Source organism: Carassius carassius, chromosome 47, assembly GCF_963082965.1.
Source record: "Carassius carassius chromosome 47, fCarCar2.1, whole genome shotgun sequence".
Classification (NCBI taxonomy): Eukaryota; Metazoa; Chordata; class Actinopteri; order Cypriniformes; family Cyprinidae; genus Carassius; species Carassius carassius.
Window position 1 is genome coordinate 24,601,860 of NC_081801.1, and position 16,280 is coordinate 24,618,139.

The 16,280-nt window shown below is 38.8% G+C and overlaps 2 protein-coding genes across 4 annotated transcripts; one reads left to right on the plus strand and one right to left on the minus strand.

Moving 5' to 3' along the window:
* Window positions 1-435: 435 nt before the first annotated feature.
* gpr185a (G protein-coupled receptor 185 a) lies at window positions 436-3,103 on the minus strand. Of its 2 annotated transcripts, XM_059542122.1 has the most exons (3): window positions 2,982-3,103; window positions 2,777-2,866; window positions 436-2,123 (listed from the first exon to the last, which is right to left on the minus strand). In XM_059542122.1, exon 3 carries the CDS (start codon window positions 2,095-2,097, stop codon window positions 1,117-1,119), a length of 981 nt encoding a protein of 326 aa, XP_059398105.1. In that variant the 5' UTR covers window positions 2,098-2,123; window positions 2,777-2,866; window positions 2,982-3,103; the 3' UTR covers window positions 436-1,116. The 2 variants fall into 2 exon arrangements, with proteins under 2 accessions (XP_059398105.1, XP_059398104.1); XM_059542121.1 differs by having other exon boundaries at window positions 2,777-3,037.
* Window positions 3,104-11,070: 7,967 nt separating this feature from the next.
* Window positions 11,071-15,981, plus strand: si:ch73-362m14.2 (NHS-like protein 2). Of its 2 annotated transcripts, XM_059542539.1 has the most exons (5): window positions 11,071-11,238; window positions 11,664-11,812; window positions 13,346-15,226; window positions 15,341-15,479; window positions 15,565-15,981. In XM_059542539.1, exons 3-5 carry the CDS (start codon window positions 13,417-13,419, stop codon window positions 15,830-15,832), a joined length of 2,217 nt encoding a protein of 738 aa, XP_059398522.1. In that variant the 5' UTR covers window positions 11,071-11,238; window positions 11,664-11,812; window positions 13,346-13,416; the 3' UTR covers window positions 15,833-15,981. The 2 variants fall into 2 exon arrangements, with proteins under 2 accessions (XP_059398522.1, XP_059398523.1); XM_059542540.1 differs by lacking the exon at window positions 11,071-11,238 and having other exon boundaries at window positions 11,811-11,903.
* Window positions 15,982-16,280: the final 299 nt, after the last annotated feature.

Consider the following 16,280-nt stretch of genomic DNA (forward strand, 5'->3'; position numbering starts at 1 on the left):
GCTTTTCTGTGAATTAATAAGGTATTTCAGTAGTTTGACTGGATATCATTGTTTTGGAAATCACTTTTGTTTCCTGGATGTTATTATAATATTTAGCTGAAAATATTGTATTATTTATCCAAAATATTTAATAATTATTATTATTATTAACCAGCAGCAGATTGTAGTTATGTTGTGGCTATGCTTACTGTGGTTCATTTTACAATGCTGTAGGCATCCTGTATATCTGCCACACAAGCAACAATCAATTAATTGTACATTCATCCTTCCATTTCTGTTTTTGCTTTATTCTATGTATGGTCACAAGGAAGTGCTGGAACATATGCCACATCTCGACTCAGTTAGGAAACAGCAAGGACAGCTGTTAATTATTTGCCTAGTACAGTAAGCCATTGTACAGTATGTATTAAACCATTAGATAGTTTTTTACAGTACAATTGTACAATGAAGCAACTTGCAGGTTATTTGTTGCCAGTCAGTAAGGAACCCCTAAAGGGAAAAATATGAGATTGGAGGAAATATTATATTTGATCCTTTTGTGTACAATTTTGTGTAAACCATCGCTTTCCACCCGAGAAATCTTGCATTCTCACATTTGCATTCTCTCGTGAAACTATTTCATTTCCGTGAGAAACTTCTCATTCACTCTCAAGAGCACCGAAATGCAGTTTTTCCTTCCAAATCATATTGTTTCTAACATAATCATTTCACGAGGGAAAGCAACACAAAAGTTTTGAGTGAATGCAAAATTTCAAATATATTCAAATATAGCTTTTCCTCCGACCTTATATTATTCCTGATAGAAAAGTTTTGCGAGCAAACAAAGTTGAGTGAATGCAAAAGCACCAAAATCTCTCTCTCTTTTTTTTTTTACTCATCACCAACTATGTCTTTTACCATAAGGAAGTTAAAGTATTATTCTGATTACCTGTTAATTATAGTAATGTGTCTAACTGTCTGTGTAACATGGACACAATGATATGAAGTGCTAGGCTATTATATCTGCCAAAAAAAATAAAAATAAAAAAAATCCCTCACTCCACTGGATTACAATATGTGGATTATATGTGCTTTACAGACAGGCCACTGCCAACATTGTGCTTTAAACTGAAGATGCTACACATCGCTGGGGGTCCTGGGTCGCATGATGAAACTGTAAGGCATGCACCAGCAACAAGCAATCCTCAAAGATCGGAGAATTTCAGGGTTCCTGAACGCATATATCATGGGGTTAATGATGGAGTGGCAGATGGCTGGAAGAGCCGTGGCGTAGGTGTAGATCACAGGGGTTCGAGTGTCGGCCACCAGCGAGTACATGGCGAGGGGGACCCAACAGAAGGCGAAAGTGCCCAGGATGGTGGTGAGGGTGGAGACCCCTTTCGTGGTGGAAGATGAGTGCGAGGTAGTCATAAACTGCCGCTGAACGGCGATTTGCTGAGCGTGCCGGAGAGCGATTTTACAGATCTGGAGGTACAGCTGCAGAATGAGAGCGAAGACCAGGAGGAAGGACACGGCGAGAGCTGCGGCGTTGTTTTTGTTCACCGGTCGACAGATGCTACAGGTGCTCTCGTCCTCCAAGCAGTTCCAGCCCAGGATGGGGAGCGAACCGAGCGTGGTGCTGATGACCCACATCAGGATGAGTGTGATGTAAGTGAACATCACCGCGCCCTCGGTGTGGTACGTCAACGCGTTGTACAGCGACAGGTAACGGTCTACAGTTATCGCAAAAATGTTGAGCACAGACGCCGAGAAGGCTGTGATGACGAGCCCCGTCGACAGCAGCGTGACAAATCCCGAATCGATTATGTAAGTTACGATGAAATTGAGGATCAGGCCCAGGCCAGCCAGGAGGTCGGCGAACGCTAGACTCCCAATGAGGACGAACATAGGTGCTCTCAATGTGGGCGTGTAGGCGATGAGAGCGATCACCACTGCGTTCTCGCAGGACATGAGCGTTCCCGTCACGCACAGCAGCACGTCCCACGGGTTAACGATCACGGGCAACAGCTCCAGCTCCCAGGACGGTGCAGACGACGTGTTTCTTCCCTCTAATGCATCCCAATTCAAGAGAGAAGTGTTTGGGAGCAAGTTACTCATCGCTTCTGCAGCAGGAGGGTGAATCACTGGAAATGAGTCAAACAGGAGAGTCAGAGACACAAGAGTGCGTGCATAGACAGACTAGAACAAATGATTGATTCATTGTCACAACTGATTCCCTCAGGTGGGGTTTAAAAGACACTTAATATTCAGTAATGTTATCCATTTAACTGCACTGTCATATAAGACTCTGAACAAAAATGCATTTGAATTTAGATTAATAACACTAACTTTGCAACTGAATCAAATCAACATTGAACTGACTTGCTGAATATTAACACTATTGTCCGCTGTTTAATAGCTGAAATCGAATTAGTTTCATAATCGATTAATTTCACAACCCTAACACTGCTATTTATCTGTTTGTTAATGTGAAAAAAATCGATATTGTATAAAGTGCTACAAATAAATTCGACTTCAATATCTCCAGGAATATGTCAGGCTACACAACAAATGCAAAGAGGATTTCATCATCCTTCACAGATATCTGTTAACATATATCAAACCATATTCAAAAAAAGAAGAGGGAGCTATTTTTAGACAAATGCCATTTTTAGCCTCTGTTGCTTTGGGGCTATACTTATATATCAGACATTTCAACTACTTATGAGGTGATAATCAAGCCTCTTAACTAAAGTAAAACAAATCTCACTGCTGTGAATCAAAGAGCAGTACGAACCACAGAACGAGCTCGGTTCTCCATCCCTCTTCCATCAAGTGAAGCTGAAGAATAGATGAGGCTCTGGAAAGCATGCCATGCCAAGCGCATCTTTTTAGGATGAAAATTAAAACGTGGGTGGAAAAGAATATATCGACTTGCGTCTGTTGTTGTTTTTATTTATTTGCCCTTTTTTTCTCCGTTTATTGGCATCAAGGTTTCCTACCTGGGCAGCGTTCAGCCTTGGCTTGTCTTTCCGCTCATAACGCGTTGGCAGTTCACAGACAGCGGCGCCTGCTTGCTCGCATCTGATTGGTTCTTGAAATGACTCGCGCAGTTGACGTCAAGAGCCCGGTCTGCGCCGGTACAACCTACACTGGAGCAAAAAAATAAATAAAAATAAAATAAATAAATAAAAAAAAAAAAAAAAAAACCTGCACTGGAGCAAAAATAAATAAATAAATGAATAAAACCCTGCACTGGAGCCCCGCGAACCCCAGCCACTGCCCTTGTTATTACATTGCTTTTACACTGAGGACGTTTTTATGTCAACCATACGACTAACTAGTTTTCATAGGGACTCTCTCTTGACACATGCATTTGCGGCTCAAATAACATCAGTATTTGCTTCAAATATATAGCTATATACACTAAAAGTTTGGGATCAGAACGATTTTTTATGTTTTTACAGGAGTTTCTTATGCTCATCAAAGCTGCATTTATTTAATCAAAAATATAGGGGGAAAATAATATTGTGAAATATTTTTATGATGTAAAATAACTTTTTTCTGTTTTAATATACATTATAATGTAATTTATTCCTGTGATGTGCAGCTGTATTTTCAGCATCATTACTCCAGTCTTCAGTGTCACATGATTCCTCAGAAATCATATAATATGATGATTATTATCAGTGCTGGAAACTGTTGTGCCGATTCATAAATATATATATGGAACCTGTCTTACTTTTTACAGAAGTTCAAAAGAAGAGCATTTATTTAAAATATAAATATTTTCTAACAGTATACACTACTTTTCAAAAGTGTGGGGTTAGTCAATTTTTATTCTATCTTTTTGAAAGATATTAAAACTTTTATTCAACAAGGATGTGTAAAATTGTTAAAAAGTGATAACAAATATTTATATTGTAAGAAAATATTTATATTTTGAATAATTGAGGTTCTTTTTTTTTACTTATTATTCACCAGAGAATCATGAAAATAATTTCAGTTTCCAAAAAATATATATATATTCTAATAATAATCAGTATATTGGAATGATTTCAGAAGGATCATGTGACACTTCATACTGGAGTAATTGCTGAGGGAAATTCAGCTGTACATCACAGAAATAAATTATATTTTAAAAGTATCTTAAAATAGAAACCATTATTTCATATTGTTTTAACATTTAGCAAGATTTCTGTTTTTTGTCTGTATTTATGATCAAATAAATGCAGCCCTGATGAGCAGAAGAGACTTCTTTAAAACATTACCTCGGATTACCTCGACTATTTCAACGACAATCAGAGACCACCACCAAGACCAGAAAGAAGGTTGCTGAAAGACAGGAGCAACCCACTAAATGATTTTGATGATTTACATTTTCTTGACCGTTTCCGTATGTCAAAGGAAAGTGCAACAGAAATAATTGGTTTGCTGCAGCCCAAGCTTTCAGGTGACTTAGTCTGGGGCACCCCTATTTCTCCTTCCTTACAAATATTAATTACCTTAAGGTTTTTGGCATGTGGAACCTTCCATCGTGAAACTGGGGATTTGTGTGGTGTAAGTGAATCAACAGTGTGCAAAATAGTACACAAAGTCTGCAGTGCTATATGTGAACTGAAAAAGGATTTCATCAAATTCCCAAAAGCTGCTGAACCTACAAGGTAGATTTCTATGAATATGGGAACTTCCCTGGAGTCATTGGTTGTATCCATGGCTGCCACATTCCCATCAAGTGTCCCTCTACAGCAGATGCTGAGGAATTCAGAAATCGTAAAAACTGGTTTTGAGTAAATGTACAAGGAGTGTGCACTCCCACTATGCAGTTCTCCAATATTGTTGCACCGAAAGTGTCTCCGAATTACACTGCGGTTTGAACCCAGGAGGTGCTTCATTGTTATTATTGCAACAGCAGTGCTTCATAATTTTCCTAAACAGTGTGGCTGCCCAGACCCTGATATTGAAGATGATGACCAACATGTCCCTATCGCTGAGCTAGCCAATGACAGAAATGGACTTGCTTACAGAGATGCTTTTTTTTTTTAAATTCAGGAAATTATTTATTTAACTGAGATTTTGTTCCAAAGACAATTGACACTGCTGTTGCTTCTTGTCTCTCCCTTTCATAGACAACTCAAGATAAGGAATTTTCATTTTGACTTCATGTTCTTCTTTTAAATATTGTAATTTACGTTCATGGAACTCTTTGGCAAGTTTCTCATGAATGGTCAGCCTTTTCCCTCTTGACCTGCTGCCTGGATTAGAGACTGCTGGATGCTGACTAATGCTACTGCAGGAGACTGGATGCTGCTGCATGTTGGTGCTGGCTGCTGCTGGATTCATTTGAGCATCTTGACTGTTCCCTGCGCCCACCAAGTCCTGTGTCAAGATCCGGTCATCTTTGTATGGAAAAAAAAATGTAGCATTACATTTGACTTCAACAATGTCAATGTCAATGTCAATGTATATAATATTGTTTTCTTTTTACATTTAATTAATGAAAACATTTATAATTGACTGATTTGTAAGAATGGGGCAACAATAAATCTTACCTGAACTTGTTGGAGTGTCCGTTTGGTTACTTTTTCATTTTGAGTTGAATTCATTCAATATGGAATCCATGCCTTCTTCTTCTTGTTTTCTGTACCTGAATGCTGTTTGTTTTCAATTACAGGATAGTTTGATACAATTTGTTTTAAAACGGTCTTCTCAAATTCACTGAAGTTTTTTGAGAGTTTTCTTCGGCTTTTATCCATTTTTTGGTTAAGTGTAGTGACTCCTGTTCCACACACTCCTTAAGACTAATGAATTACAAGTATTCCATACCAGGTTTTTATAGCAACCTCTCCTTAGCCACATGACAGGGGCGGATCTACCGGGGTGGCCACCCTAAAAGAAAGTCTTGCCACCCCAGTTGGCAGCAACAAATTAAAAGTTATGGCCAATTTGAAAATTTACGAGCGCGAATCTCCTATGTCCGACTGCAGTGAACGCATCAGCACGAGAAGACGCCAGCGGCAAGAGACAGTATGCAAGAGACTGATTTGTTTGGAAAACTTTCTCAGTGCGCGCGAAGCGAGGGAACCATGAGACACAGGAGGAAAGAAGTAAAAATGGATGATCTACACTTCAAGTTTTCGGCTGAATGTTCATAATTGACGGATGAACATCTATGTCCGGGTAAAGGACATTAGCAATCCGGCGCAGAGAAAAGAAAACCACAGAAAGTAAAAAAAATAAATAAAACCGGCATAAAGTTGGCTTGACGTTGGACGTTCGAGAGTCTCAAATTTAGGGACCGTCTCTAAAGTTACATGCGATATTGGTATACATTTTCTAACGTCAGTAGCATTTGAAGAGAATGACTTACAGTCATAAAAACAACAGTAATTGTTCATTTGGGTGTCAGCTATAATGCCCAATTGAATTGAATGTTTGATATTTATTAAAATAAACTGTAAATCATATGTAAATTATGTTACTTTCTCACATGGGCTCAAACGCAAATTTGAAGCTCAATAGCATTTGAGGAGAAAGACTTGCAGTCATAAAAACAACTGTAATGTGTTCATTTAGGTGTCAGCTACAATGCACACCTTATACATTTTTAATATATATTAAAATAAATTATAAATCATTTAGGTAAAAACAAGGTCCGTTTATCACTTTCAGGCACATTCCTGTGAAAGTTTTTATTTTTCAGGTTCCCTTATGAAAATTACCGATGGTTTTAACAATAACACCACAAATCATCCTTAATATTTTTTTGTTGTTGTTGTTGCTATAAAAACAGACCTAAGCCATCAATAGCTTTTAAAATGACTTAAAATGCATTATATAAAAAATAAACCATGGTTTTATCATAGTAAAACTGCTTAATTTCCTTTTGCATGATTTCTTTATGCTTGAGACTGTCAAATAAATTAGAGTCATAATAAAGTTATAGCCATAGGTAAATGTCGAGAGCTACAATTGTAATTTGTAAATAATATTCAAAATAAAATTCAAACAGAAATATAGTACTATTGCACAGAAGAGTATGACATACTTCAAGTAGGCCTAATAGCTAATAATAATAATAGTTTATTAAAAAACACAAACTCTGTCTACAACCCACCAAAATAAAAGTTTGGTCTAACTCAAAGAAATTATGTAAGAAATTGCACAGTAAAATATATTTAAAAAAAGATATACTAAAACGTTATTTTAAAGGAATATCACACAAGTTTTCATAGATGTTTTAATTTAAACTTGCCAAAATAATGACACCACATTTTTCAAAAACAATTTCTAAAAGTACATTTGTATTTGTGCCTATAATGTTTATTTGTTATATTGTCAGCTAATAAAACCTATGCTTCAGGGACCATATTACATCTAAGGCTAAATGTAGCTCTTGACTGGTTGAGTTAGATGGTGATTAACACTAAACAGTAGAAAATCAGTTGAGTCTCCCCAGCTGTAAATGTCATTGGCTGTTAAAGTCTTGTGTTTCTTAAAATAAATTGACATATTGATAACACTGAATCTTATATAATGCTCTTAATTACATGTTGATGCATACTGCATGCATTAGTGAGTGTGGTGGTGCTTATGGGGAATGGTCACTTATTCCTTATATGAACTGTTTCAAATGCAATACATTGATTGCATGAGATTAAGTTTGTAAATGATAGCCTGTGCCCTTTTGTAGTGTGCACACATACTATTTATCATCAAACTGTGATAACTGTGACTAAATTCAGTATATATACGTCTGCCGTATGTTGCCACCCCTCACAAATTCCTGCCCCCTTCTCGCCACCCCATCAATATTTTTCTAGATCCGCACATGTGCATGCCATTAATCTAATCGGGTTTCCAAAAGATGATCTTACTGGTCCTTGATTACCTTAATCTGAGACTCTGTAGTCTAGAACTAGTTAATCCAAATTTAAGCAACATCTCAGAAAGTCAGTTGTTTAGTGTGGATTAATTTAAGTAGAATTAGCCTAGTACTGGTTTATTTTAAGCCCTTAACGGGAAACTGGGCCCTTCAAGTCTTACTGATCCCAAACTTTTGAACATATATATATATATATAAATGGACAACAATTTACAACCTGCTCAGCATAAAGCAGGACGATAAGTAATATTTATTAATCCTGAAATTATATTTAAAATAATAGATGTTTTATCAAAAGCGTTCAGGTGCTGGTGCTGGCCATGGTGCTGATTGTAGTTGATGGAGTTGATACTAGATGGCAGCAAACTCACTTTCAACAATAACAAGACCTCCCTGATGATGCAAATGTGATCCTAGTGGCTTCTTTTTATTTTTCAGCGACATTTAGAATAAATTCATCTACTCTAATTTATAATATATCGGCAAGATCAATTAATTACAATACGAAAGAGTTCCTGCAGACCAAACAGTAGATAATGGCACAATCAACACACTTTTTGAAGAAGATATGACTTTGATTACCATGGAAGGCATGAACATGTACACCTTCAAGGCAAAGGCGCTTCACACTTTAAACATTAGAAAGAAGGCACTTCTTCTGCTACAAAGGGTTAAAAAGCCATTTTGGCTGGTCACATATAAGACATTAAAATTGTTTAAAAATATATCAGACCAGCCAGGATGTAGCAGTGGATGGGTGCCGTCAGAATGAGAGTCCAAAAAGCTGATAAAAACATCACAATAATCCACAAGTGATCAACACCACCAAACCAAAAGTTGTGTTTGTAAGAAACAAATCCGTCATAAAGTTGTTTTTAACTTTAAACTGTTACTTCCAATCCAATATATCTAACATTGCTTTCTCCGAAAAGTCATCTTGTCTGAATCAGGAGAGGAATGTGCATAGAACAAACACTATTTACAAGTGAAAACAGTCCAAAAACATATATGTGGGTGGATTTTGATGTGAGAGGACAACAGTTTAAATTTACAATGGTGGATTTGTTTCTTACAAACACACAGCTTTTGTCTTCTCCAGATGTTAACTGACGGACTGGAGAGCTGTGGCTTATTGTGATGTTTTTATCAGCTGTTTGGACTCTCATTCTGACGGCACCCATTCACTGCAGAGCATCGTAATGCTACATTTCTCCAAATCTGTTCCCATGAAGAAACAAAACTACATTTTTGATGGCCTAAGGGTCAGGAAATTTTCAGCACATATTAATTTTTGTGTGAAAATATTCCTTTTAGTTTGGTTACATTAAATAATGACCGTCTGAAAGCAGGCTCATCCGTGACCGGCTATCTGTTCCAGATTTATCACAAAACAAGTAGATACCAAATGTGTCCCAGTTACAGTTTCACATCTAAAGCTGGAATTTTAATGAATATTACAATTAAAACAGACTTGTGAAGTGTTTATAAGCAAACAACTACAACTACAAAAACTTGCGATCAAAACCATCATCAAGTGTGTCCTAGCGTAGGAGAACAGAATGTCTCGGAGGCTGACATTTGACTTTGACTAGTAAGCAAACACTTCTAACATCATAACAAACACATTAATAACACTTTGGTGTCATGGCCACAAATAAATAAAGGAACAAAAACACTGTAAAGATGTAGAAAAGTAATTCAGTTTAGGGCACGTCACATCCCTGGATGATGATTATATATTTTCTAACAATCTTCTTCAGAAATATCATGTTTTATACATTAAGGGACAGCATATTATAATCTCATACAAATTGTTACTTTTCTTCAGTTTCCTTAAAGTTGCTCTGATGTCCCTTTGAAGTGAATTGGTCTTGAGACCAAAATAATAATATTATCTATATTAAATTAAATTTTTAATTAAAAATGTGTCAGAAATTATTGTTACTATGTAATTTAAGAAAATATTTTATTTTGCTCACATCCACAAAAGTTCTGTCAACTATGTTACTGTCCAAACAAATAGAAAATAGTTTTCTCACAACATCATGCACCATTTTATCTGCAATAACCCATTGTCATGATCTTCAGCTATGTTGGGTAAATACTTATGGTTTACGATATTTTTATGATTTTAATTGAATTCCTTTAGTGTAAGCTAAAAAATCTAATTCTGAATAATGGAGTTGCTTGCTGTTTTTGTGTGTAGTGCTTGTATTGTGTGGTTTCACATCCTCCCCGGGTGCTTTCTTGACTTTGGTCATTAGTTTAACTCAATCTTGCGCAATCTAGAAACCAAGCTTTGTGTTTCCAGTCACCGTCTGCTTAAGCATATGTGCTTCCTCTATGTGAAGGGAGTGTCTCTTGTTTTGTTTGTGGCTTTGGTGACAGTTTTTAGAAAAGTGATGTCAACTATAGGACATCACCCATGACTGAGGACATGTACTGAAACTGAACCGCTGGGAAAAACAAAACAAACAAACAAAAACAATTCTTTCAGCCTGAAGCGCGTTCATTTCACTTTTTGATGTGAAAGGGCGTTTACACACACATGTATGCCACAAATATAACTTTTTTATATTATAAACGAACAAGCCCAGCCCAGATGAGAAAATGGAGTTATGCATTACTTCCCATTAACAATAAATGTTTCCGTGATGGACTTCACTAACTGCTGCCTCTTCCAGCCAGACAGCTATAGAGACGCCTACACCTCAGCCTTATGACGGACTTCTCCATCAGCCACAAACCGGCTTCATCTCAGTCTTAGGATGGACTGCACAGAGAAGAAACAGTATTTGGCTACAGCATTCGCAAGAATTGAAACAAAACACACTGGATATTACGTGCACCACATCACTTAAGAACTAACCTTGCAGTTCAATCGGCTGCATCTGAATTATTTTCTAGGATCTCCTTGCATAATTATATAAATCAAAACTGGATGAGGCATCTGTTATTACAGCTATGGTTACCCTCTATGATTCTCCATCACCCCGTTTGACCCTCCGTACTAATAGTAAAACATCCTCAAGACTCGTGGTCTGAGTTCGCTCATGCTGTAAAGTGCAAAGCTACACTGAGTTTTACCACATGAAGGTTTACGATCAAACGGGCTTGTTATGCAACTGAGTTGTGTAATACAGAATCATTATATGTTTCACACCTCTTCAAACATGCTCTCACACCACCTCTGTTGTTGAAATGTGGAATATGCAGAACAATGGTAAATGCCTGTTTGGCATTGGGTGGATCTGACTTCAAATCTCACTCGACTCAGCTGTGAGAACTACTCCTGCAGTGATATGCATTAGAAGCTTCATTGTGACTGCAATCTTTTTTAGTTGTTTTCATACCATACTGCAATGCTGCACAAAGTAAGGACAATCTGTTTTATTGAAACAATTGGTGCACTGATCCTATTCATCTGCTTAGACTCAATGTTTCATAACATTATTCTTAATATCAACTATGAGATCACTGTTTCTATGTTAATGCACCCCATCTATAGTAATTGCTTATCCATACTGGCATTGCTAACATACAGTGTGATCAGTGATATATGGGTTACAGGTTTATTGTAATTTCATTTTGGATGAGAATCTGCTTGCATTGTGGATTCTGACTTATGGCTGGGTATATAGCTGTTTTTTGACAAGAAGCACAGTGAATTTTCCAGAGTCTCTGAGGATTTGGTGTTTATATAATATGTCTCTCTCTCTCTCTCTCTCTCTCTCTCTCTCTCTCTCTCTCTCTCTCTCTCTCTCTCTCTCTCTCCCTCTCTCTCTCGCTCCTCACTCAGCATTCAACGAACTTGAACTCGGAGAGGAAGCAAGCAGCCCACTTCCTGTCGTCATGGTAACAGCATGTGAATTTGTGAGCTAGAGAGAGACAGCAATAGAGTGGGAACATCATCACACAGCACGGCTCGGTCTCCAGAGCGAATCAAAGGTAAGACAAAGGGGACAAAATGGGATATTTTAAGTACGATTGGGTTTGACATCTTCAGATCACTGGGAAATGTCCTTTACTGCATTTACAGGTTTGTTGATTTGATGCCTTTGTCTGTGACGTTTGTCCTTTGCAGCAATATTGAGTATTTTGGCAAAGTGACCTCTGACTTTGGCTGTGGCAAGTTTTTAAAACGGGTTGATTTGGCCTCGTATTTTGCATATTCATTCTAACCTGTCATGGGTGTCATGCACCTCAATATGGTTACAAAACATAGATATTTCTGTCCGTAAGCAGCAACGTCACAACGCACACGCAGGAGCATGTGAGTAGCAAGATGTGTGCATCTTCAGTGTTTTGTTGATCTGAAAGATTCCTTTGGTAATAGCACTCATGACAACTTAGATGTCGACCGCTAGTCAGTGATACGGCTTATTATAAACATTGAGCGACAGGTTGTCGAGGTCTGAGCAACAGAAAAGCAGGTGTAAACATTTTGGTATCATTTTCAGAGCGAGCATCATTTAGGATGATGGTGTCCTTCTCAGCTAGAAGCTTGGGACACTCTACAGGTCTCATTTAATTGCAAAACCATCATAAATATAGGGTGGAATAGCAATATTCTTCAATTTTAGAATTTCCTATTTCTTACAGATACTTCTCTTAGATATACTGTACCTGAGATTTTAAAGTCCTTGCATGTTTAAATATAGTTATTATTATCCTGCCACTGTTTAAAGTGAATATAACGATTGCATTCACATAATACTTGCATGTTGGTTTATGGTGCGTTTGGCTATCTGTGACACAATCTAAGGATTTTTTACATAGATAAATGGGCTTCGGTTTTGAATAATCATGTCATTTTATTTTGAAAGGTATGAGCAGAGTGCAAATATTCTGTGTGATCATTCTGTTTTAGTTTTTTCTCCATCAAAGAGGTGTAGCTTGACATCATCTCTTAATTCATATTATATTAATAATGAGTACGTTCTTTTTGTCCAAGGCTCTTGGGCTGCACAAGATTGAGGGGAAGATATAAAACAAATGGATTTCACAAAATCACATAACTTCAAATGCCCATTTTTTTTCAGCCTGTTTCTGATCACTCTAAAGACGTTTTGGCCTTGTAACCCTCCTCTGAGCATGAATGGTCCCTACTGTTCAATAAAATAACATGGTGTATCCCTATAAGTTTGCAGTATATAGTAACTTCATCAAAGCAATCATGCTTCTCATTTTGAATAGCGTTCTGTTGCCCATTGTCACTTGTGATAAACGCATGTGGAAATACAGTTGAGAGTCTGTTTCTGTCTCTATATGGATTAACAGGTAACTGTTGCCATGGCAAACACCCACTCATGTGCCAAACAAAGACCAAGATGGGCAGATTTTCTACTCCACAATTTTTAGTCCACTCTTTTTAAAGCATTTGGCTGGTGATGTCACCCACGAGTGGAAAAGATATTGAGTATTTGCCTTTATGTTGTAACATCACAGCCCTGCAATGAATTATTCTTTCTGTTGCCACAGGAACAGCTTGAAGGAGCTAATGGAATATCACTGCAACAGATTCATGGGAAAGGGCTGAACTAAAATCAGTGATGGAAAACACAACCTTGGTTTGTTCTGCCCAAGGCTGGTGTGGCCCGAATGTTTCCACGTTTTCATCTGAGTGGGACGATAACGTCAACTCCTTTCTGATAGCACCTGACGTGATAAAACCCCCTCCACAGTTCCAGGATCCAGAGGAGACGAGCCAGGCATCACCCACTAACTCTGCTGCCATGATAAGACGAGATAGAGATTGCGTGAGCTCCATGAAGAAAGAGCGTAGGAGTAGACCAACCAGTAACATAGAGCTCCACAGACGCTCCTTGTCACTTTCCACCACTGTCAATACCAACCCAGGTGTGGCCCGGCGCCGGTGCGAAAGCTATGCGCTTTCATATCCCAGCAGCAGCTCCGAGGACAGCGGCAGCGACAGCACGTCCGCCAGGAGGGGAGATCAACTCCCGGATGCCGTGCCGCGATCTAGATCTCGAAGCATCATCCTCAAGAAGGCCAAAAGGAAACCGGCTCCACCCGTGCGAACAGTGTCACTGCAAAGGCTCGCGGCGGAGAAGTATCCAGAACACAAATTACAGGGGCTTCATCTGAAAAAAGACACCCAAAGCATCATGATACTGCCAGATCTCATTCCGTCCTCGAAGCAAGAAGTTGCTAAGTGCAAGAAACCAACTCCCACAGCTGAAGCACCTGGCAAGACGTCTGTCTCTAGTCACCGAGCACTAAATGAGCTTCGATCCAGCGAACCGTGCAAGTCGGGCTTGGGCACCTCAGTGGCAACTCCGATAAACGAAGGTAGTTCTGAAATAAACACATCCCCGTCTTCTTCCCACTCCTCACCCTGCCAACCTTCCATCTCTTCTCCTTCCAAACGCTTTGGGACAAACTCTCCATCGAGTGGCTATGCAAGCCAATGCGAAACATCCACTCAATCAGGATCTTCTCAACTGGGCGGCAGAATGCGCCATAAGCCTTCCAGTGTTATTCCTGGCCAAAGGGCAAGAAACCGCAATGCAAGGCTATCTCTTCAGCTTCCTGAACTTCAGCAGCACACTCCTGATCCAGAACCGGTTCAGCCGAAAGCAAACCGCCGCTACTCGGACAGCACCGAAGCCACCAGACCCAAGCAAAGGATGAGTAACAGTTTGTTGGTCATGCCCGTGGTTACTCAGGAGGATCTGAACAACGTGCATTTGCGCTCGGTCAGCAACTCCGATCTTGAAAATGCACAGGAAATTACAACGGACGTTATTGAGGAGGAGTGCCCTACTAACAACCAAAAAGTCAAACCTCCAGTGGCTCCCAAGCCCCAGAGAAATAAATGGCCACCCAATGCCATTGTTCAGCCACGTTTTGGAATGGCTTCTGATCCAGAACCGCCAACGGTCACAGCCAGTGAGAGACCAGAAGACATTTACGCAATGATTAACAAATCAAAACCAACAGGGACCGTACCATCACATCTGAAGCAGCAGAAGGACTGCTACTTTTTGGAAGGACATTCTCCACAGTTGATGACCGAGACCCGTCAGCCACAACCCCCATGCACTTTTGAAGCGCAGAATCCAAATGCGTTCCCCTTCAACACGACCACCTGTTCAAACCAATATGAACTTCATAAGAAGAGAAGAACCCCACCACCGCCTCTGACAAAGACACCAGCTGTGGACAATTCAATTTATTATAACTCCGCAGCTCAGAAAAGCCCAGACGATGCCCAGTCTCCAGACAAACTCTGCAAGTCTCCGAAGTCTCCAATCTCTGCAAGTCAATATCATGTTACCCTTTATGGTGTCATTCCATCTTACCCTATGGTCATTGAGCAACAGCACTCAAATGCACCAAGTAAGAGAACTGTAATAGGCTGAATTTTATCTTTTGGTCTGTGAAACTGCTATAGACCATAACCAATGGCTGCTTTCTCCAAGGCTCATAATATCCCATTCTTAATGTCAACAGATCATTCAACTTATGATGTAGAGAAGAGGGACCGAACGCCCGACCTTGGACCTCTACAACTGGTAGGAGAGGAAGATGATGTGTTTCTTTACAAGTCCAAATCTCAAACGACAGAGGACCTATTCACCATAATTCACAGGTAAATACTGTACTTTCCAGTCCAGCTCCAGTCTTGTTTTAGAGTTGGCTTCTGTTCTTTCTCATATTCCTTCCCTATTTTGCAGGTCTAAAAGAAAGCTCCTGGGTCGTAAAGACTCCTTCGAAAATAAGCAGGGTGACCCTGGCACTCAGGCGCTCGGCAGTGGAGCTTCCCAAATCAGTTCTCAAAATGACAACTTCATGGCTTTTCTGAGAAGGACGAGAAGTGCCAAGGCTAGTTGCAGTGAACGAATCTCAGCCACAGAGCTCCTCAGAAGCTCCAAGCCCACGGCTAACATCGCAGAAAACATGACTCACTGCAAAAACAGCTGTGAAAAGACACACAGTCCATAAAGCATCTTTATGTTCAAAGTCACGTTTTATATCTAAACTACTTTGTGACAAATGCCATGTTAAAGTTCTGAAATAATATCAATGTATCAAGAAACTGGCTTGTAAATATTCGCTTTCTTGTTTTGAATGAGATCTAAAGTAGAGCTTTAAGAAGTACGTTTGTTGTTTTGAAATATAACAGAATGATTCACATTTGTAAATTCAAATATAGCTTTATATGTTAATGTAAATATAAATGTTTTAAGAGTTGAGATGCTATCCTGAGAAAATATCACAGTTGTAGTCACAATGTTCCTAAATATTAAAACATAAATAACTGGTTGTGTTTGGACTTCCTGCCTTCGATAAAAATAGCAGACTATTGTATTTCAATGACTGTTTTAAAGATGTTCTGCTGTAGATTTGCACATGTTCAGTATATTAAATTACTTTTCGGAAGTGACTCTTG